Here is a 24,000-nt window from a genome sequence, read left to right on the forward strand (position 1 = left end):
GTGGGTTTTCTCTGAGATCTTCGGTTTCCTCCCACACTCTAAAGACGTACAGGTATGTAGGTTAATTGACTGGGTAAATGTAAAAAATTGTCCCTAGTGTGTGTAGGATAGTGTTAATGTGCGGGGATCGCTGGGCGGCGCGGACTCGGTGGGCCGAAGGGCCTGTTTCCGCGCTGTATCTCTAAATCTAAAATCTAAATCTAAATCAATGTGATCATGGCTGATCATTCTCAATCAGTACCCCGCTCCTGCCTTCTCCCCATACCCCCTGACTCCGCTATCCTTAAGAGCTCTACCTAGCTCTCTCTTGAATGCATTCAGAGAATTGGCCTCCACTGCCTTCTGAGGCTGCATTGCACATTAGGCATGTTAGTGAGGTAGAAGAAAGAGCTAAAGAGCTGAGCGCAGGACAGGGTTTTACCCTAGAACAGGGGTCAAAAAAATCGGAACGTTTTTGAAAAGTTACACACAAAATTACCAGTTTCAAGCCTCTATTAGTGCATTTCAAAGTAAAAACAGATATAATGTGAATATGTCACTGTGCACTAATAACATTTTGTACTAAATGCGCACATTAATTGATAATCAGCCCAATGACGGAAATCATGCAAAAAGTGCGGAAAATGGATTTTAAAAACACGGAAAATTCACATGCCTGGACATTTTGTGTCATGCACAGACACAAAATGCTGGAGTAACTCAGCAGGACAGGCTATTGAGGGCGTGCAGCGTAGGTTTACTAGGTTAATTCCCGGAATGGCGGGACTGTCATATGTTGAAAGACTGGAGCGACTAGGCTTGTATACACTGGAATTTAGAGGGATGAGAGGGGATCTTATCGAAACGTATAAGATTATTAAGGGGTTGGACATGTTAGAGGCAGGAAACATGTTCCCAATGTTGGGGGAGTCCAAAACAAGGGGCCACAGTTTAAGAATAAGGGGTCGGCCATTTAGAACGGAGATGAGGAAAAACATTTTCAGTCAGAGAGTTGTGAATCTGTGGAATTCTCTGCCTCAGAAGGCAGTGGAGGCCAATTCTCTGAATGCATTCAAGAGAGAGCTAGATAGAGCTCTTAAGGATAGCGGAGTCAGGGGGTATGGGGAGAAGGCAGGAACGGGGTACTGATTGAGAATGATCAGCCATGATCACATTGAATGGGCGGTGCTCGCTCGAAGGGCCGAATGGCCTACTCCTGAACCTATTGTCTATTGACTATTGACAGGCAGCATCTCTGGAGAGAAGGAATGGGTGACGTTTCGGGCCGAGACCCTTCAGACCACACCAGGTCCACCATTGTCTCCCCCTCCACCCCCCCTCGCGGGTCGATCGCTTGCACTCCCCCCACAAATGGGAAAACCTCATCTTCATCATCATCATCATCATATATATACAGCGCGGAAACAGGCCTTTTCGGCCCAACAAGTCCGCACCGCCCAGTGATCCCCGTACATTAACACTATCCTACACCCACTAGGCACAATTTTCACATTTACCCAGCCAGTTAACCTACATACCTGTACGTCTTTGGAGTTTGCTTAGGGTCTCGACCCGAAACGTCACCCGTTCCTTCTCTCCAGAGATGCTGCCCGACCCGCTGAGTTACTCCAGCATCTTGCGTCTACCTTCGATTTAAACATGGAAAATAGGTGCAGGAGTAGGCCATTCGGCCCTTCGAGCCTGCACCGCCATTCAATATGATCATGGCTGATCATCCAACTCAGTATCCCGTACCTGCCTTCTCTCCAAACGCCCTGATCCCTTTAGCCACAAGGGCCACACCTAACTCCCTCTTAAATATAGCCAATGAACTGGCCTCAACTACCTTCTGTGGCAGAGAATTCCACAGATTCACCACTCTCTGTGTGAAAAAAACCTTTCTCATCTCGGTCCTAAAAGACTTCCCCCTTATCCTGAAACTGTGACCCCTTGTTCTGGACTTCCCCAACATCGGGAACAATCTTCCTGCATCTAGCCTGTCCAACCCCTTAAGAATTTTGTAAGTTTCTATAAGATCCCCCCTCAATCTTCTAAATTCCAGCGAGTACAAGCCCAGTCTATCCAGTCTTTCTTCATATGAAAGTCCTGCCATCCCAGGGATCAATCTGGTGAACCTTCTCTGTACTCCCTCTATGGCAAGAATGTCTATCCTCAGATTAGGAGACCAAAGCCTGCATCAGCAGCACACTAATCACGCATTGTCTTTCCGCTGACTGGACAGCAAGCACCAAAGGCGTTTCACTGTACCTCAGTGCACGTGACGATAAACTAAACTGAACTCTGCCGTTCTGGTTCATGTGAAAATTCAGCCAAGGGGCAGTGAAGGGAAAGCCCCCAGGACGGGAAACAGTAACCCTACTTCCATTACCTCGAAGAAATTATCAACGACGTCGGTCGGGCACATCATAATCAGGACGATGAAGCCGTAAAAGAAGAGAATGCAACTCATGAACAAGTCTGAAAGAAAGAGGGTTCGAGTAAATAGATCCGCACATGAACTGATTCTCCATCTTTCTCTTACAAACCAAACACTCCCTGTAGCTGTTTATTGTATATGCCAATTTTTTTCTTTTGATCGGTTGGAAGATGCACCATGGCCCCTCGACCCATCGAGTCCATGCCGACCATTCACACTAGTTGAGAACGTGACACACAGACACACGAGCGTGTGCACACACACACACGGCAGCCTCGATTCTGGCCACGGGTGCTGTCTGTAAGGAGTTTTCACGTTCCCCTGTGTGACCTTGTGGGTTTTCTCCGGGTGTTCTGGTTTCCTCCCACATTCGAAAAACATAGAAAATAGGAGCAGGAGGCCATTTGGCCCTTCGAGCCAGGTTTGTAAGTTAATTGGCTTTGGGAAAATTATAAATTGTCCCTGGTCCATATAGGATGGAACAAGTGTGTATGGGCGATCGTTGGTCGGCACGGACTCGGTGGGCCGAAGGGCCTGTTTCCACGCTGTATCTCTGAACTAAACTCTAAAAGAGGGCTAATTAACCTACATACGCACAAGGAGGTGGGAGGAAATCGGAGACCCGCGCGGTCTCAGGGAGAAGATGCAAACTCCACATACACACCCGCGCGCACGCACACACACGTGCATATACATACACACACACACACACGTGCATATACACACACATACAGACACAGGTACACAATGCCGGAGGTCAGAATTGAACCTGGGTCTCTGGAACTGCGAGGCAGCAGCTCCACCGGCTGTACATGAATTGTTCATAAGTTCTTGGAGCAGAATTAGGCCATTCGGCCCATCAAGCCTACTCCACCATTCAATCATGGCTGATCTATCTCTCCCTCACAACCCCCATTCTCCTGCCTTCTCCCCGTAACCCCCGACACCCTGAGTTGTTGTTGGGAGAAAGAGCAAGGCTAGGATGCACTAACCTAAGGTCTGAAGAAGGGCCTCGACCTGAAAATTCCCGGAATGGCGGGACTGTCGTATGTTGAAAGACTGGAGTGACTAGGCTTGTATACAATGGAATTTAGAAGGATGAGAGGAGATCTTATCGAAACGTATAAGATTATTAAGGGGTTGGACACATTAGAGGCAGGAAACAAGTTCCCAATGTTGGGGGAGTCCAGAACCAGGGGCCACACACAGTTTAAGAATAAGGGGTCGGCCATTTAGAACTGAGATGAGGAAAAACCTTTTCAGTCAGAGAGTTGTGAATCTGTGGAATTCTCTGCCTCAGAAGGCAGTGGAGGCCAATTCTCTGAATGCATTCAAGAGAGAGCTAGATAGAGCTCTTAAGGATAGCGGAGTCAGGGGGGTATGGGGAGAGGGCAGGAACGGGGTACTGATTGAGAATGATCAGCCATGATCACATTGAATGGAGGTGCGTACAGGCTCGAAGGGCCGAATGGCCTCCTCCTGCACCTATTGTCTATTGAAACGTCACCTATACCTTTTGTCCAGAGATGCTGCCTGACCCGCTGAGTTACTCCAGCTTTTTGCGTCTATCTTCGGTTTAAACCAGCACATAGAACAGTACAGCACAGGAATAGGCCCTTCGGCCCACAATACAAGGGGCGGCATGGCGGCGCAGAGGTAGAGTTGCTGCCTCACAGCGCCAGAGACCCGGGTTCGATCCTGACCATGGGTGCTGTCTGCACGGAGTTTGTACGTTGAGGGCTGGGAGGCAGCAACTCCACCGCTGCACCGGCCCGAGGCAACGTGAAACGTAGACGCGGACGATGGAGAGGGAGGCTGCGAGAATAGGACGTGAGGAACAGGAGTAGAAGAAGATGGCTGATCATTCAATCATGGCTGATCTTTCTCTCCAGTGAAGAAAGCGAATGGTATCAGTGAAGAAAGCGAATGGTATGTTGGCATTCATAGCAAGAGGATTTGAGTTTAGGAGCAGGGAGGTTCTGCTGCAGTTGTACAGGGCCTTGGTGAGACCACACCTGGAGTATTGTGTGCAGTTTTGGTCTCCTAACCTGAGGAAAGACATTCTAGCCTTAGAGGGAGTACAGAGAAGGCTCACTAGATTGATCCCTGGGATGGCGGGACTTTCATATGAGGAAAGACTGGATAGACTGGGCTTGTACTCGCTGGAATTTAGAAGACTGAGGGGGGATCTTATAGAAACATATAAAATTCTTAAGGGGTTGGACAGGCTAGATGCGGGAAGATTGTTCCCGATGTTGGGGGAGTCCAGAACCAGGGGTCACAGCTTAAGGATAAGGGGGAAGTCTTTTAGGACCGAGATGAGAAAACATTTCTTCACACAGAGAGTGGTGAGTCTGTGGAATTCTCTGCCACAGAAGGTAGTTGAGGCCAGTTCATTGGCTATATTTAAGAGGGAGTTAGATGTGGCCCTTTTTGCTAAAGGGATCAGGGGGTATGGAGAGAAGGCAGGTACAGGCTACTGAGCTGGATGATCAGCCATGATCATATTGAATGGCGGTGCAGGCTCGAAGGGTCGAATGGCCTACTCCTGCACCTATTTTCTATGTTTCTATGTTTTTAACCCCATTCTCCTGCCTTCTCCCCGTCGCCCCTGACACCCGCACTAATCAAGTTGCTGCCTCACAGCGCTAGAGACCCGGGTTCGATCCCGACCACGGGCGCTGTCTGTGCGGAGTGTGTACGTTGTCCCCGTGACCCGCGTGGGTTTTCTCCGGGTGCTCCGGTTCCTTCCCACAAGAACCCAAGGGCAGTAGCCTCTTGGCACGTCGCGCGCGCGCGCACACCTGACGTTCCCACTCACAGTTTCTGTAGACGGGCTGCCGGAAAGGCTTCCCCTTTGAGAAGGCGAAGGCGACTGCCAGATACTGGCAACAGGAGACGAAGAAGATGGTGGTGTTCTCGTAGTTGGTGATGAGGTCTTCCTCCCCTTCCTCCCCCTCCTCCCCCCCCGTGATGTTGTGCGTGGGGAAGCTGGCGTTGGTCAGCACACCGGACCAGTTCGCATGACACACGCTGAGGGCAGAAAACAAGTTCCCACAATCACACCCGACAATCAGTCCAGAACCAGGGGCCACACACAGTTCAAGAATAAGGGGTCGGCCATTTAGAACTGAGACGAGGAAAAACTTTTTCAGTCAGAGAGTTGTGAATCTGTGGAATTCTCTGCCTCAGAAGGCAGTGGAGGCCAATTCTCTAAATGCATTCAAAAGAGAGCTAGATAGAGCTCTTAAGGATAGCGGAGTCAGGGGGTATGGGGAGAAGGCAGGAACGGGGTACTGATTGAGAATGATCAGCCATGATCACATTGAATGGCGGTGCTGGCTCGAAGGGCCGAATGGCCTCCTCCTGCACCTATTGTCTATTGACTATTGTCTATTGAGCTGTGGATTTTGTCATGAAACATAGAAACATCGAAAACAGGTGCAGGAGGAGGCCATTCGGCCCTTCGAGCCAGCATCGCCATTCATTGTGATCATGGCTGATCATCCACAATCAGTAACCCGTGCCTGCCTTCTCCCAATATCCCTTGAGCCACTAGCCCCGAGAACTCTCTTGTAAATTCATCCAGTGAATCGGCCTCCACTGCCCTCTGTGGCAGAGAATTCCACAAATTCACAACTCTCTGGGTGGAAAAGTTTTTCCTCACCTCAGTTTTAAACTGTGTGTGTGTGGCCCCTGGTTCTGGACTCTCCAACATTGGGAACATTTTTCCTGCATCTAGCTTGTCCAGTCCTGTCATAATTTTATACGTCTCTATAAGGAGTCGGAGTCTTGTAGTGTGGAAACAGGTCCTTTGATGTCTTGGGTAAAATTGTAAAAGAATTGTCCCTAGTGTGTGCAGGATACTATTAGTGTGTGGGGATCGCTGGTCGGCGTGGAGTCGGTGGATATTTTTATTCATAAATTGGAAATCATTGCCGCGGACGCCCATGTAGGCCAAGTTAATGGATATTTTTAAGGTGGAGAATGACAAGATTATTGATTAGTACGGGTGTCAAGGGTTGTGGGGAGAAGGCAGGAGAATGGTGTTGAGAGAGGAGGGGGGAGAGGAGGGGGGGAGAGGAGGAGGGGGGAGAGGAAGAGGGGGGAGGAAGAGGGGGAGAGGGAGAGAGAGGGGGAGAGGGAGGGGGAGAGGAAGAGAGAGGGGGGAGAGGAAGAGGGGGAGAGGAAGAGGGGGGAGAGGAAGAGGGGGGAGAGGAAGAAGGGGGAGAGGAAAAGGGGGGGGAGAGGAAGAGGGGGGGAGAGGAAGAGGGGAGAGGAAGAGGGGGGAGAGGAAGAGAGGGAGAGGAAGAGGGGGGAGAGGAAGAAGGGGGAGAGGAAGAGGGGGGGAGAGGAAGAGGGGGGGAGAGGAAGAGTGGGGAGAGGGGGAGAAGAGGGAGAGGGAGAGAGAGGGGGGAGAGGGAGAGGAAGAGGGAGGGGGAAGGAGAGGAAGAGGGGGAGAGGAAGAGGGGGGAGAGGAAGAGGGGGAGAGGAAGAGGGGGAGAGGAAGAGGGGGGAGAGGAAGAGAGGAAGAGGGGGGAGAGGAAGAGGGGGACAGGAAGAAGGGAAGAGGAAGAGGGGGGAGAGGAAGAGGGGGGAGAGGAAGAGGGGGGAGAGGAAGAGGGAAGAGGGGAAGAGGGGGGAGAGGAAGAGGGGGGGAGAGGAAGAGGGGGGAGAGGAAGAGAGGGAGAGAGAGGGGGAGAGAGAGGGAGAGAGGAGGAGAGAGGAGGAGGGGGGTAGAGGAGGAGTGGGGAAAGGAAGAGGGGGAGAGGAAGAGGGGGAGAGAGGGAGAGAGAGGCTGTTTCGCGCTGTAACTCTAAACTAGAACTAAATTAAATGCTTGAATGTTGTCCGAGTTCCTTACCTGGTGGTGGGGATTGCGGACTCGTACCAGGGCTGCTCCTTAACCAGCAGGAAGGCGGCGACCTGAAAGGCCAGCGTGATGAGGGTCTGTAATATCATGGACAGCAGAATGGGCACGGAGATCAGGCTGGTCAGTGGTCGCCGTGGGACCAGCTCCTTCCAGGACGCGTTCAAGCTCACTGCGAGGACAGGAGAGCGTTAGTTAGGTTCACCTCCAGCGCTGGGGGCAACCCGGCAGGGTCAAAGACAGACACAAAACGCAAAGGGGGGCGATGGCTGACGGCGTGGGCTCGGTGGGTCGAAGGGCTTGTTTCCGCGCTTTATCACTAAACTAAACCAAACTCTCCTCATCGAAGGTATCACAAAATGCTGGAGTAACTCAGCGGGTCGGGCAGCATAGAAACATAGAAAATAGGTGCAGGAGTAGGCCATTCGGCTCTTCGAGCCTGTACGCACCGCCATTCAATATGATCATGGCTGATCATCCAGCTCAGTAACCTGTACCTGCCTTCTCCCCATACCCCCTGATCCCTTTAGCCACAAGGGCCACATCTAACTCCCTCTTAAATATAGCCAACGAACTGGCCTCAACTACCTTCTGTGGCAGAGAATTCCACAGACTCACCACTCTCTGTGTGAAGAAATGTTTTCTCATCTCGGTCCTAAAAGACTTCCCCCTTATCCTTAAGCTGTGACCCCTGGGTCTGGACTCCCCCAACATCGGGAACAATCTTCCTGCATCTAGCCTGTCCAACCCCATAAGAATTTTGTAAGTTTCTATAAGATCCCCCCTCAATCTTCTAAATTCCAGCGAGTACAAGCCGAGTCTATCCAGTCTTTCTTCATATGAAAGTCCTGCCATCCCAGGGATCAATCTAGTGAACCTTCTCTGTACTCCCTCTAAGGCAAGAACGTCTTTCCTCAGATTAGGAGACCAAACTGCTCGGGTCGAGACCCTTCTTCAGGTCTGGTCTGAAGAAGGGTCTCGACCTGAAACGTCACCCACTCCTTCTCTCCAGAGATGCTGCCTGACCTGCTGAGTTACTCAGGCATCTTGTGAATAATTTTCCTACTAAACTCTCCTCATTGATCTCTGCCCCTCCTCGAGTGGCGCAGCGGGTAGAGCCGTTGCCTCACAGCGACGGCAGGTGTTCAGCCAAACGATCGCCCAGCCTCGTACAGAGGAGTCCTCAGATGCTGCCTGACCTGCTGCGTTGTGTAGGAAGGAACTGCAGATGCTGGTTTAAACCGAAGATGGACACAAAATGCTGGAGTAACTCAGCGGGACGGGCAGCATCTCTGGAGAGAGGAAGAGATGGGTGACGTTTCGGGTCGAGACCCTTCTTCAGACCGAGAGTCAGGGGAAAGGGAAACGAGAGATATAAACGGTGATGTAGAGAGAGATATCATATCATATATATACAGCCGGAAACAGGCCTTTTCGGCCCACCAAGTCCGTGCCGCCCAGTGATCCCGGCACATTAACACTATCCTACACCCACTAGGGACAATTTTTACATTTACCCAGCCAATTAACCTACATACCTGTACGTCTTTGGAGTGTGGGAGGAAACCGAAGATCTCGGAGAAAACCCGCGCAGGTCACGGGGAGAACGTACAAACTCCTTACAGTGCAGCACCTGTAGTCAGGATCGAACCTGAGTCTCCGGCGCTGCATTCGCTGTAAAGTAGCAACTCTACCGCTGCGCTACCGTGCCGCAATACAACAAATGAACGTGTCGATCTTTGGTTTAAACCAGCATCCGCAGTTCCTTCCCACACATTAGTCTGGCGCGTGGTTCATTAACGGGCAGCACGGCGGTAGAGTTGCTGCCTCACAGCGCCAGAGACCCGGGTTCGATCCCGACCACGGGCACTTATCAGTACGGAGTTCGCGCGTTCTCACAGAATCTGCCGCGCTGTATCTCCCTGACTTTGTTCTGCCCCTGGGCTGAGCTAGAGGAGGGAGCCATGGTGAACGTGTGTGGGGGGGGGGAGGGGGGGCTGCTCGGTGCGTGGGTTCCTGAAGCCCCCACACTGCCCTGCCCACCGCCCCTCCCGCCGACATCCACTGCCCGCCACGACGCCGCCTTTTACTCACTCGTAAACATGACGCTCATGATGATCACCAGGTCGATGAAGAGGAACTGGCTGTCTCCCAGGTTGCCCCTGATCTGGAAAACAAACGGCGATGACAAACTGCGCCGCAGGTCCGTTGCCCGGGGCTACGGACAGCGGGGTGCACGGGATTGGGGAACGCCTCCGCACACGAGGGGAGATTCACCACCCCGGGGCTGGGAGAGGCCCGCTCTCTGCAGGTGGGATGATGCACAGGACTATTATTGTGTGTATGTTTGTGTGTGAGAATGTGTGTGTGTGTGTGTGTGAGTGTGTGTGTGAGTGTGTGCGTGCGATTGTGAGTGTGAGAGTGTGTGTCTGAGAGTGAGTGATTGTGTGTGTGTGTGCGCGCGTGTGTATATGTGTGCATGTGTATATGTAGCTGTCTATGACTGTATGTACAAACTCCCCATCTTGCTACAACCAACCATCTAACTACACCCAACCCTTCCCATCCCACTAGATCCACCCACCATCCCACTAGATCCACCCCACCATCCCACTAGATCCACCCCACCATCCCACTAGATCCACCCCACCATCCCACTAGATCCACCCCACCATCCCACTAGATCCACCCCACCATCCCACTAGATCCACCCCACCATCCCACTAGACCCAACCCACCATCCCACTAGAACCAACCCTCTTCATCCCATGAGACCCAAACCCCATCCAACTACACCCAATCCTTTCCATCCCACTAGACCCATCCCTTCCCATCTCACTAGATCCAATCCTTCCCATCCCACTAGACCCACCCCACCATCCCACTAGACCCACCCCACCATCCCACTAGACCCATCCCTTCCTATCCCACTCGACCCAACCCATCCCATTAGACCCAACTATTCCCATCCCACTAGATCCAACTATTCCCATCCCACTAGACCCATCCCTTCCCACTAGACCCAACTATTCCCATCCCACTAGACCCATCCCTTCCCACTAGACCCAACTATTCCCATCCCACTAGATCCAACTATTCCCATCCCACTAGACCCATCCCTTCCCACTAGACCCAACTATTCCCATCCCACTAGATCCAACTCTTCCTATCCTACTAGACCCAACTATTCCCATCCCATCCCATTCCAATCCTCTTCATCCCACCAGATCCAAAACCCCATCTCACTAGATCCAACCCATCCCATAAGACCAAATACCCCATCCAACTAGACCCCACCAGATCCACCCCACTAGATCCCACCAGATCCACCCCACTAGACCCCACCAGATCCACCCCACTAGACCCCACCAGATCCACCCCACTAGATCCCACCAGATCCACCCCACTAGATCCCACCAGATCCACCACACTAGACCCCACCAGATCCACCACACTAGACCCCACCAGATCCACCCTAGACCCCACCAGATCCACCACACTAGACCCCACCAGATCCACCACACTAGATCCCACCAGATCCACCCCACTAGATCCCATCAGACCCACCCCACTAGATCCCACCAGATCCACCCCACTAGATCCCACCAGATCCACCCACTAGATCCCACCAGATCCACCCCACTAGATCTCACCAGATCCACCCACTAGATACCACCAGATCCACCCCACTAGATCCAACCCGCTTCATCCCGTTAGATCCAACCCTTCCCGTCCCATGAGGACCAACACCCAACACACCAACTTGACCAAACCCCGCCATGCCACTCTGCTCAACCTCCGTAGACCCAACTTCCCCCCCCCCCCCACCCCACAGAAGCAGGAGAGAGGACGTACCGAGTAGAGCAGGAGCACGGAGAGGTACTGGATGATGCTGTACATGGCCATGAACTTGAAGACGCAGAAGGAGGTGACCAGAGCAGCGCGGCCTTCCCTGTGAAGGGACACAACCAGTGTGAGTGAGTGACTGAGTGAGTGAGGGGGGATCCACCACGGCGTTATAACCCCCCGCCCCTCTCTCCCCCCCCCCCTCCCCACCACCGTTACCTGATGAGGACGGGCACGCAGGAGATGTCCGGCGTCTTCGATGTGAAGGGCGATGCCACGGAGGCCTCCAGTTGCGACAGGGAGATCCCGGCATGAGCTCGGCGCAGGGCCTGAGGGGAGAACGTTAGAGGGTTAAGAGCGCGGAGGTAGGGGTAAGGCCATTTAGAACAGAGATGAGGAAAAACTTTTTCAGTCAGAGAGTTGTGAATCTGTGGAATTCTCTGCCTCAGAAGGCAGTGGAGGCCAATTCTCTGAATACATTCAAGAGAGAGCTGGATAGAGCTCTTAAGGATAGCGGAGTCAGGGGGTATGGGGAGAAGGCAGGAACGGGGTACTGATTGAGAATGATCGGCCATGATCACGTTGAATGGCGGTGCTGGCTTGAAGGGCCAAATGGCCTCCTCCTGCACCTGTTGTCTATTGTCTATTGTAATGTGCGCTTGCAGATCTGCCTCTGTGGCCAGCACACAAATAGTCGCCTGGGTTTTGGCGCCATCTTGGAGAAGGTCGAGGGCCCCCATGGGCTCCCCGCTGTAAAAGGGGGTCTGCAACCCCCCCACCCCCACCTGTGCGTTCGATGGTGGCCACCAGGGCCTCCCCGCTGAAGAAGCGGGTCTGCACCCTTGTGATGCCACAGAACTCCCCCCTCCGCTCCCCCCATGGTGACCCCTGACCCCACCTGTGCGTAGGATGGCGGCCATCACGGGTTCCCTGCTGTGGAGGTGTGTTTAGACCACCCTTGCCCTGTCCCCCCCCCCAGCCTGGGATAACTTCCCCGACCCCCCCCAACTACCCCCCTCTTGTGTGTACGACGACAGCCATCCCTCCCCGCCACCGTGAAGGCAGAGCGAGGCCCTTCCGCCCATCCCGGCCCTGCTGGCCCCGATTCTCCTCACCCTCCCTGCCTCGCCCCGCCTAACCGGGAGGAGCGTTCATGAGGGCCAATAAACAGGGTTTAGGATTACGTTGAAAGCCGAAATATCCACAAACAGCAGGGGAGAATTCCTTGGGTAAGGATTGGCACTGCCTGAAAGATCGGCAGGTGCAGCTTTAGAGGGCAGCACAGATCGGCGTGGTGGCTCAGCGGGTAGAGTTGTTGTCTCGTAACGCCAGACACCCGGGATCGATCCTGACCACGGGCGCTGTCTGTACAGAGTTTGTGCATTCTCCCTGTGACCTGCGTGGGTTTTCTCCAGGTGCTTCGGTTTCCTCCCACACTCCAAGGACGTGCGGGTTTGTAGGTTAATTGGCTTCTGTAAATTTCCCCGAGTGTGCAGGATGCGAAGCATGGGTGACGTATATGATCACTGGACATGTCTATTTATGAGGATGTTGCCAGGTCTTGAAAACCTGAGCTATAGGGAGAGGTTGGGCGGGCAAGGACTTTATTCCTTGGAGCGCAGAAGGTTCACCAGATTGATTCCTGGGGTGGCAGGACTTTCATATGAAGAAAGGCTGGATAGACTCGGCTTGTACTCGCTGGAATTTAGAAGATTGAGGGGTGATCTTATAGAAACGTACAAAATTCTTAAGGGGTTGGACAGGCTAGATGCAGGAAGATTGTTCCCGATGTTGGGGAAGTCCACAACAAGGGGTAAGGACAACAAGAGTTTAAGGATAAGGGGGAAGGAGTTTAAGGATAAGGGGGAAGTCTTTTAGGACCGAGATGAGAAAGTTTTTTTTCACACAGAGAGTGGTGAATCTGTGGAATTCTCTGCCACAGAAGGTAGTTCAGGCCAGTTCATTGGCTATATTTAAGAGGGAGTTAGATGTGGCCCTTGTGGCTAAAGGGGTCAGGGGATATGGAGAGAAGGCAGGTACAGGATACTGAGCTGGATGATCAGCCATGATCATATTGAATGGCGGTGCAGGCTCGAAGGGCCGAATGGCCTACTCCTGCACCTATTTTCTATGTTTCTATGTTAAGGGATGATTTTATTGAGGTGCGTAAAATCATGAACAGAATATAAAAGGGCAAATGCACAGAGTCTTTTACCCAGAGTAGCGAAATCAAGAACCAGAGGACATAGGATTAAGGTGAGATGGGAAAGATTCTAATAGGAACCTTAGGGGCAACTTTTTCTACACAGAAGGTGGTGGGTGTATGGAACAAGCTGCTGAAGGAGGTAGTTGAGGCAGGTCCTATAACGGTATTTAAAGACATTTGGACATGTGCGTGGATAGGAAAGGTTTAGAGGGATATGGGCCAAACGTAGGCAGGTGGACTAGCGTTGATAAGGCATGTTGGTCGGCGTGGGCAAGTTGGGCCGAAGGGCCTGTTTCCCTGCTGTGCGATGCAGGTCTCACTCAAGGCGAACTGCAGAGACACTACGAGAATATCTCGAGCTTGCTTCCCATTGCGACGGGGACTGTGATCCATACACTGGTTTGGGAACAGCTCTGCCCAGGACAGGAAGGCCCTGCAGAGAGTAGTGCGTTCGGCTGAACGCACCATGGGAACTACACTGGTCCCCCTGCAGGACCTATACATCAGGAAGTGCAGATCCAGAGCAAGCAAGATTATGAGGGACCCCTACCACCCCAGCAACGGACTGTTCCAGCTGCTACGGTCAGGCAAACGCCTCCGCTGTCACGCTGTGAAAACGGAGAGGATGAGACGGAGTTTCTTCCCACAGGCCATCAGGACTGTCAACTTTTATAACTCCAGGGACTAAATTTTGTCTTCTCTATATTAACTTTATTTATATGCTGTAACTGTAATTCTTTTTTGTGCACAACCCGCAGGCATTGCCACTTTCATTTCACTGCACATCGTGTATGTGTATGTGACAAATAAACTTGACTTGACATTGCCATCCATACGAGCTGCTGGAGGAGGTCGTTGAGGCAGGGGCTATCCCAACTTTTAAGAAAGAGTTAGACAGGCACATGGACAGGACAGGTGTAGAGGAGGAGGAGCCAGCGTTGCCGTCGCAGCTGCGGCTTGCCTGCAGTCCGTCTGTCTTTTGTGTTGTTTGTTGTTTTTGTCTGAATTGTAGTTTTAATATGGTGTAGTGTTTGTATGTTATGTTTTGAGGGGGGGGGGGGAGGGAACGGGAACTGTAAAATTCTCTCTCCCGAACGGAGACACGACCTTTGTTTCTGTGTCGTGTCTCCGTTCCCGTTGCGGCCTACCACCGGCCATGCACCTGGGACCACCTGAGGCTCTGGCTCACAGAGCCCACGGCCCGGACTCACCACCTGCGGCGCTGGCTGCCTGCGGATGCTGCGGGAGCGGCTGCGACTCGTCTCCGGAGGCTCCGGCGCGGGCCGCGTGGACGTCGGAAGCCCGCAGGCCCCTGGGTGGAGGCCGACATCGGGAGCTCCGGCAGCGGCAGAGGCAGAGGCAGCGTGTTCGCCCGCCCCGAATCGTGGGGCTTGGGTCGGCCCGCCGCGGACCTTTCACCGTCCGGCGCGGCCTGAAATAGGCCGTGGACCTTTCACCGTCCGGCGGGGGCTTCAATATCGGGAGCCCCGACCGCCCCGACGTGGCAACTCCAAGAGCCTGACCGCGGGAGAAGACGGCAGGGAAGAGAAAAAGACATTTTGGCCTTCCATCACAGTGAGGAGGGACTGGAGGAGACTCACTGTGATGGATGTTTCTTTTTGTTTGGTGTTAGTTGTGATTGTATGTGTTATTGCATTTTATTGATTATTCTTATTGGTCTTATTGTTCAACTGCGGGTAATGTTTCATTTCACTACACATTTATGTGTATGTGACAAATAAACGACTATTGACTATTGATATTGACTATTGAGGGGCGTGGGCCAGATGCGGGCAGGTGGGACTAGCACGTTGGCCGGTGTGGGCAAGTTGGGCCAGCTTCCACGCTGCATCACGTTACGACTGTGGACCCAGGCACAAGTCTGCCGCGGTGGGGAGACACGAGGAACAGCTGGACCAAAGGCTTGGATTTGCTACTTACCCCACAGTCATTGGCACCATCGCCACACATTCCAACGTAGTAGCTGTTGAAAACAAAATGCCCGACGTCAACTTTTCACACCACCTCTTCAACAAATCTAACTCTACACATGCCAAGCACCAGCCATTGTGAGCCTTGCCTACAAGAACAAATCACGACTTCCAGTCTGAAGACGGGTCTCGATCCGAAACGTCACCTATTCTTTTTCCCCAGATATACTGGAATTTAGAAGGATGAGAAGTTACAGAAACGTATAAAATTATAAAAGGACCGGACAAGCTGGATGCATGAAAAATGTTCCCAATGTTGGGGGAGTCCAGAACCAGGGGCCACACACACAGTCTAAGAATAAAGGGGAGGCCATTTAACACTGAGGTGAGAAGGAACTTTTTCAATAGACAATAGACAATAGGTGTAGGAGTAGGCCATACGGCCCTTCAAGCCAGCACCGCCATTCAATGTGATCATGGCTGATCATTCTCAATCAGTACCCCGTTCCTACTTTCTCCCCATACCCCCTGACTCCGCTATCCTTAAGAGCTCTAACTAGCTCTCTCTTGGATGTATTCAGAGAATTGGCCTCCACTGCCTTCTGAGGCAGAGAATTCCACAGATTCACAACTCTCTGACTGAAAAAGTTTTTCCTCATCTCTGTTCTAAATGGCCTACCCCTTATTCTTAAACTGTGGCCCCTGGTTCTGGACTCCCCCAACATTGGGAACATGTTTCCTGCCTCTAATGTGTCCAACCCCTTAATAATCTTATACGTTTCGATAAGATCCCCTCTCATCCTTCTAAATTCCAGTGTATACAAGCCCAGTCGCTCCAGTCTTTCAACATATGACAGTCCCGCCATCCCGGGAATTAACCTAGTAAACCTACGCTGCACGCCCTCAATAGCAAGAATATCCTTCCTCAAATTTGGAGACCAAAACTGCACACAGTACTCCAGGTGCGGTCTCACCAAGAGAGTTGTGAATTTGTGGAATTCTCTGTCACAGAAGGCAGTGGAGGCCAAATCACTGGATGGATTTAAAAGTGAGTTAGATAGAGCTCTAGGGGCTAGTGGAATCAAGGGATATGTGGAGAAGGCAGGCACAGGTTACTGATTGTAGATGATCAGCCATGATTACAATGAATGGCGGTGCTGGCTCGAAGGGCCAAATGGCCTCTTACTGCACCTATTTTCTATGTCTATGTCTATGTGAGCAGCACGGTGGCGCAACGGTAGAGTTGCTGCTTTACAGCGAATGCAGCGCCAGAGACTCAGGTTCGATCCTGACTACGGGTGCTGTACTGTAAGGAGTTTGTACGTTCTCCCCGTGACCTGCGTGGGTTTTCTCCGAGATCTTCGGTTTCCTCCCACACTCCAAAGACGTACAGGTATGTAGGTTAATTGACTGGGTAAATGTAAAAATTGTCCCTAGTGTGTGTAGGATAGTGTTAGTGTGTGGGGATCGCTGGGCGGCGCGGACTTGGTGGGCCGAAAAGGCCTGTTTCCGCGCTGTATCTGAAATATGAAAATAAATAAATAAAATATGTATAACCTGCTGAGTTGCTCCAGCATTTTGTGTCTGCCTTCAGTTCCAACACCTACAGTTCCATCCGACACAAGGAAAATAGGAGCTGGAGTAGGCCACTCAGCCCTTCAAGCCTGTCCTGCCATTCAATATACTCATGCAGAGATGCTGCCTCACCCGCTGAGTTACTCCTGCATTTTGTATCCATCTTTGTTATAAACCAACATCTGCAGTTCCTTTTTTATTACATCTCCAGAGGTGCTGCCTGACCCGCTGAGTTACTCCAGCACTTTTGTTTCGTAAACTAGCTACTGCAGTTCTTGTTTCTCCTTTGATTAAAACAAGTGTGATCGAAGAGTGGGATGTAAGGAAGATTTTAGGAAAAGGGAGGTGAAAGCAGGGAGATTTGGAGTGGTTAGATACAAAATAATACCCTTCCTCATTGGAGACCCTCGGACTATCCTTGATCGGACTTTGCTGGCTATACCCTGCACTAAACGTTATTCCCTTATCTACCAAACTGATCTCCCGGTGGCCGAGCACTTCAACTCCCCCTCCCATTCCCAGTCTGACCTTTCTGTCATGGGCCTCCTCCAGTGCCATAGTGAGGCCCACCGCAAATTGGAGGAACAGCACCTCATATTTCGCCCGGGCAGTTTGCAGCCCAGCGGTATGAACATCGACTTCTCCAACTTTAGATAGTTCCTCTGTCCCTCTCTTCCCCTCCCCCTTCCCAGTTCTCCCTCTATCTTCCTGTCTCCACCTATATCCTTCCTTTGTCCCGCCCCCCTGACATCAGTCCGAAGAAGGGTCTCGACCCGAAACGTCGCCCATTCCTTCTCTCCCGAGATGCTGCCTGACCTGCTGAGTTACTCCAGCATTTTGTGAATAAACCGATTTGTACCAGCATCTGCAGTTATTTTCTTATATTCCCTTATCATGTATCATGTACACTGCAAATGGCTGGATTGGAATCGTGTGTCGTCTTTCCGCCGACTGGTTAGCTCGCAACACAAGCTTCTCGCTGTACCTCGCTCGGTACACGTGACAATAAACTGGACGGAGCTGCTGCCGATACCGCGCTCGGAGCTCGCCGGCCGGCCGGTACTCACTCCACTTTCTGAAACTCCTCCACCAGCTGGGTCTTCTGATCGGGGGCCATGCGGGCGTAAACCGTGCCGCACAGGAGGAGCTGGGCAGAGAAACACACACACACCGCAGCGTCACAACTCCGCGGGGAATGGGCCGAGAAACACACACACCAGTGTCACAGCTCAGGCACACAATATATACACACACACACACACAGTATACAAACACACAGTTCACAGCTCCGTGGGGAATGGGCCGAGAAACACACACACAGCGACACAGCTCATGCACACAATAAATACACACTCACACCGTATACAAACAGTGTCACAGCTCCACAGGGAATGAGCCGAGAAACACACACACAGCGTTGCAGCTCATGCACACAATATACACACAGACACACAGACACAGTATACAAACACACAGTGTCACAGCTCCACAGGGAATGAGCTGAGAAACACACATACACAGCGACCAGCTCATGCACACAGACACACAGACACAGTATACAAACACACAGTGTCACAGCTTCACAGGGAATGAGCCGAGAAACACACATACACAGCGACCAGCTCATGCACACAATATACACACACACACACCGCACACCGTATACAAACACACAGCGTCACAGCTCATGCACACAATACACACAGATACACACACACACAGAGTATACAGTGTCACAGCTCCACAGGAAATGAGCCGAGAAACACACACACACACACAGCGACACTCATGCATACAATATACACACACACACACACACACACAGAGAGTGTACACAGTGTCACAGCTCCACAGGGAATGAGCCGAGAAACACACACACACAGCGACACACTCATGCACACAATATATACACACACACCGCACAGTGTACAAACACACAGTGTCACAGCTCCACAGGGAATGAGCCGAGAAACACACACACACACAGCGACACTCATGCATACAATATACACACACACACACACACACACACAGAGAGTGTACACAGTGTCACAGCTCCACAGGGAATGAGCCGAGAAACACACACACACCGCAGCGACACTCATGCACACAATATACACACACAGTATACAAACACACAGTTCACAGCTCCACAGGGAATGAGCCGAGAAACACACACACACACAGCGTTGCAGCTCCGTGAGGGAGTAAAGGCACGGCACGTGCACACATGCACACAATATACACACACACACACAGTATACAAATACACTACAGGGGAGACACAGGGGAGTGGAGTGGAGTGGAGTGGAGTGGAGTGGGGGGGGACAGGACATCAGAGACAGAGGGAAGTTCGGGACTTACCTTGGGAAGCAAGTCGGGGAAGTGCTCCGTGATCACATCGAAGGTCTTGCCGCTCATGGCGAAGTGGTAGCAGGTGTCCGGTACCAAAAGCCCGTCTTTCGAGGTGGCGTCCTCCACTGCGATTTGGATGTCCTGGAAGGGCGGAGAGGGTTTCATTGTTCATCAGTGATAGGAGCAGAATGGGGCCACTCGGCCCGTCGAGTCCACTCCGCCATTTAATCACGGCTGATCTATCTCTCCCCCCTCAACCCCATTCTCCTGCCTTCTCCCCGTAACCCCTGACACCCGCACTGATCAAGAATCTATCTCCACCTTAAAAATATGACTTTGTCTCCACAGCCGCCTGTGGCAAAGAATCCCACAGATTCACCGCCCTCTGACTAAAGAAATTCCTCCGTCCTTTAATTCTGAGGCTGTGCCCTCTGGTCCTAGACTCTCCCACTAGTGGAAACATCCTCTCCACACCCACTCTCTCCTGGCCTTTCACTATTCGGTAAGATTCAATGAGGTCCCCCCTCATCCTTCTAAATTGGCCCAGTACCGTCAAACGCTCATCATATGTTAACCCACTCATTCCTGGTATAGGAGCACAGAGGTCCTTCTGCAGTTGTACAGGGCCCTAGTGAGACCGCACCTGGAGTACTGTGTGCAGTTTTGGTCTCCAAATTTGAGGAAGGATATTCTTGCTATTGAGGGCGTGCAGCGTAGGTTCACCAGGTTAATTCCCGGAATGGCGGGACTGTCGTATGTTGAAAGACTGGAGCGACTAGGCTTGTATACACTGGAATTTAGAAGGATGAGAGGGGATCTTATTGAAACGTATAAGATTATTAAGGGGTTGGACACGCTAGAGGCAGGAAACATGTTCCCAATAGACAATAGGTGCAGGAGGAGGCCATTCGGCCCTTCGAGCCAGGACCACCATTCAATGTGATCATGGCTGATCATTCTCAATCAGTACCCCGTTCCTGCCTTCTCCCCATACCCCCTGACTCCGCTATCCTTAAGAGCTCTATCTAGCTCTCTCTTGAATGCATTCAGAGAAACAGGCCCTTCGGCCCACACCGACCAGCGATCCCCACACACGAACACTATCCTACACCCACTAGGGACAATCTACACTTACACCAAAGCCAATTTACCTACAAACCCGCACGTCTTTTTGGAGCGTGGGAGGAAACCGAAGATCTCGGAGAAAACCCACGCCAGTCACAGGGAGAACGTACAAACTACGTGCAGACAGCCCCAGGGCCTCCGGTGCTGTGAGGCAGCAACTCTACCGCTGCGCCACCGTACCCACCTTGGTGTCATGTGACCCCCACTCAGCCGTGTCCTCGGCGTACTGCCAGCTGATGGTGGCCACCTGCCCGTCCCTGGGGGGCATGGCGTCCGTGACGACCACCTTGCCATGCGGAGGGATCATCCCACACTCGCGGGCCACGGACAGGGCCGTCAGCATGTTGTCCCCTGGCAAAGGAAAGACATTCTTGAGGAAAGACATTCTTGCCATAGAGGGAGTGCAGAGAAGGTTCACCAGATTGATCCCTGGGATGACAGGACTTTCATATGAAGAAAGACTGGATAGACTCGGCTTGTACTCGCTGGAATTTAGAAGATTGAGGGGGGGATCTTATAGAAACTTACAAAATTCTTAAGGGGTTGGACAGGCTAGATGCGGGAAGATTGTTCCCGATGTTGGGGAAGTCCAGAACAAGGGGTCACAGTTTAAGGATAAGGGGGAAGTCTTTTAGGACCGAGATGAGAACGTTTATTTTCACACAGAGAGTGGTAAATCTGTGGAATTCTCTGCCACAGAAGGTAGTTGAGGCCAGTTCATTGGCTATATTTAAGAGGGAGTTAGATGTGGCCCTTGTGGCTAAAGGGATCAGGGGGTATGGAGAGAAGGTGGGTACGGGATACTGAGTTGGATGATCAGCCTTGATCATATTGAATGGCTGTGCGTACAGGCTCGAAGGGCCGAATGGCCTACTCCTGCACCTATTTTCTATGTTTCTATAGAAAAACAGGTGCAGGAGGAGGCCATTTAACCATTCAATATGATCATGGCTGATCATCCACAATCAGTACCCCGTTCCAGCTTTCTCCCCATACCCCCTGATTCCATTAGCCCTAAGAGCTAAATCTAACTCTCTCTTGAAAGCATCCAGTGATTGGCCTCCACTGCCTTTTGTGGCAGAGAATTCCACAGATTCGCAACTCCCTGGGTGAAAAAGTTTTTCCTCATCTCAGTCCTAAATGGCCGACCCCTTATTCTTAAACTGTGTGACCCCTGGTTCTGGACTCCCCCAACATGGGGAACATTTTTCCTGCATCTAGCCTGTCCAATCCCTAAATAATTTTATATGTTTCCATAAGATCCCCTCCGATGCTTCTAAATTTCCGGGGAATACAAGCCCAGTCGATCCATTCTTTCATCATGTGTCAGTCCCGCCATCCGGGGAATTAACCTGGTGAACCTACACTGCACTCCCTCAATAGCAAGAATGTCCTTACAGGGCCAGAGTAAAGGTGTGTTCACAAAATGCTGGACTTACTCAGCAGGTCAGGCAGCTTCTCAGGAGAGAAGGAATGGGTGACGTTTCGGGTCGAGACCCTTCTTCAGACTGATGTCAGGGGGGCGGGACAAAGGAAGGATATAGGTGGAGACAGGAAGATAGAGGGAGATCTGGGAAGGAGGAGGGGAAGAGAGGGACAGAGGAAGAGAGTGAGTGTGTGTGTGTGTGTGTGTGTGTGTTTGTGTCCGGAGTTTGCAGGTATTCCCTGTCAAGTCAAGTCAATTTTATTTGTATAGCACATTTAAAAACAACCCACGTTGACCAAAGTGCTGTACATCAGTTCAGGTACTAAGAAACGAACATACAATGGCACACAAACATAACAGCACATATCTGTACGGAGTTTGCACGTTCTCCCCTGCGACCTCGTGGGTTTCCTCCAGGTGCTTCGGTTTCCACCCACATTCCAAAGACGTGCGGGTTTGTAGGTTAATTGACCCCCCCCATAATTAGCCCCCCTATTGTGTACACGAGAGTCGACCAGCGATCCCCGCACACTAACGCTGTCCTACACATACTAGTGACAATTTACAATTACACCGAGCCAATTATCCTACAAACCCGCACGTCTTTGGAGCGTGGGGGGAAACCGGAGCACCCAGAGTAAACCCACGCAGTCACGGGGAGAACGTGCAAACTCCGTACAGACAGGACCGGATTGGTCAGGATTGAACCCGGGCCGCTGGCGCCGTGAGGCAGCAGCTCCACCCGCTGCGCCGCCCCCCCCCCCCCCCCCCCCCGCGATCGCCTACCTGTCACCATCACCGTGCGGATGTGGGCGCTCTGGAGCTCGCGGATGACGGGGATGGAGCGAGGCTTCAGCTTGTTCTGCATCATGATCAGGCCCAGGAACTCCATGTTGGCTTCGATCACAGATCTGGGGAAGGAAGGGAGGGCAGGAGGACGGACGGAGGAAGTCAGGGGGGGGTTAGATTTTTTTAGATTTAGATTTAGAGATACAGCGCAGAAACAGGCCCTTCGGCCCACCGGGTTCACGCCGCCCAGCGATCCCCGCACACTAACACTGTCCTACACCCATTAGGGACAATTGTTATATAAGAAAATAACTGCAGATGCTGGTACAAATCGAAGGTATTTATTCACAAAATGCTGGAGTAACTCAGCAAGTCGGGCAGCATCTCAGGAGAGAAGGAATGGGTGACGTTTCAGTCTGAAGAAGGGTCTCGACCCGAATCGTCACCCATTCCTTCTCTCCTGAGATGCTGCCTGACCCGCTGAGTTACTCCAGCATTTTGTGAATAAATAGGGACAATTTTTACATTTGCCCAGCCAATTAACCTACAAACCTGCACGTCTTTGGAGTGTGGGAGGAAACCGAAGATCTCGGAGAAAACCCACGCAGGTCACGGGGAAAACGTACAAACTCCATACGGATGGCACCCGTAGTCAGGATCGAACCCGAGTCTCCAGCGCTGCATTCGCTGTAAGGCGGCAACTCTACCGCCGCGCCACCGTGCATTTTCAGGCGGACGACGGGCGCGGAACCGTGCAGCGTGGAAACGTGCGGTGCGTTCCGTGGAGTAGGGCGAATGGCGGCTTTCGACAACGCACAAGTTGGACAGGAGAACTTTGCGCGGGGGAGGGGGGACGGGGGACAAGAGCCATTCTTAATTAGTGCGGGTGTCAGAGGCTCTGGGGAGAAGGCAGGAGAATGGGTTCAGGAGTGGGGCTTCCAACTTCCTCACTCCCAAATACGGGGCAAGGTGACGTCACCGCCCCGCGCCCCACGTGACCTCACCCAGCCAGCGGCTGCGTGCTCCCGCTCCACCAATGGCAGCCGCCATTGGTGGAGCGGGAGCACGCGGCCGCTGGCTTGGTGAGGCCACGTGGGGCGGGCGGGGTGGCGACGTCATCCTTTGTCCCTTATTCGGGAGTGAGGAAGTTGGCAACCCTATTAATACGGGACAAGGGCGGTCTCGTACGGGACAAACTAATTTAGCCCGAAATACGGGATGTCCCGGCTAATACGGGACAGTTGGCAACCCTAGTTAGGAGGGAGAGATGGATCAGCCATGATTGAATGGCAGAGTAGACGATGAACCGAATGGCCTATTTCTTATTCTCGCAGCCCCCCTCTCCATCGTCCCCATCTACATTTCACGTTGCCTCGGGCCGGTGCAGCGGTAAAGCTGCTGCCTCCCAGGCCTCGAGGTGCAAACTCCGTACAGGCAGCACCCGTGGTCAGGATCGAACCC

At 52.1% G+C, this 24,000-nt stretch overlaps 1 protein-coding gene across 1 annotated transcript in view; it reads right to left on the reverse strand.

The window, feature by feature from the left end:
- Nucleotides 1-2,305: 2,305 nt before the first annotated feature.
- The window catches only part of LOC144609297 (polyamine-transporting ATPase 13A3-like), an 85,004-nt gene continuing 63,309 nt past the window's right edge, over nt 2,306-24,000 (reverse strand). Inside the window, exons 16-26 of the mRNA XM_078427728.1 lie at nt 22,537-22,661; nt 20,509-20,675; nt 19,209-19,340; nt 17,912-17,991; nt 15,280-15,322; nt 11,352-11,461; nt 11,142-11,238; nt 9,381-9,453; nt 7,281-7,458; nt 5,238-5,449; nt 2,306-2,457 (exon numbers count right to left, since the gene is read on the reverse strand). Of these exons, the coding sequence (XP_078283854.1) occupies nt 2,306-2,457; nt 5,238-5,449; nt 7,281-7,458; nt 9,381-9,453; nt 11,142-11,238; nt 11,352-11,461; nt 15,280-15,322; nt 17,912-17,991; nt 19,209-19,340; nt 20,509-20,675; nt 22,537-22,661 (1,369 nt within the window). The remainder of the gene's footprint in view (nt 2,458-5,237; nt 5,450-7,280; nt 7,459-9,380; nt 9,454-11,141; nt 11,239-11,351; nt 11,462-15,279; nt 15,323-17,911; nt 17,992-19,208; nt 19,341-20,508; nt 20,676-22,536; nt 22,662-24,000) is intronic.

Source organism: Rhinoraja longicauda, chromosome 34 (assembly GCF_053455715.1).
Source record: "Rhinoraja longicauda isolate Sanriku21f chromosome 34, sRhiLon1.1, whole genome shotgun sequence".
Taxonomy (NCBI): Eukaryota; Metazoa; Chordata; class Chondrichthyes; order Rajiformes; family Arhynchobatidae; genus Rhinoraja; species Rhinoraja longicauda.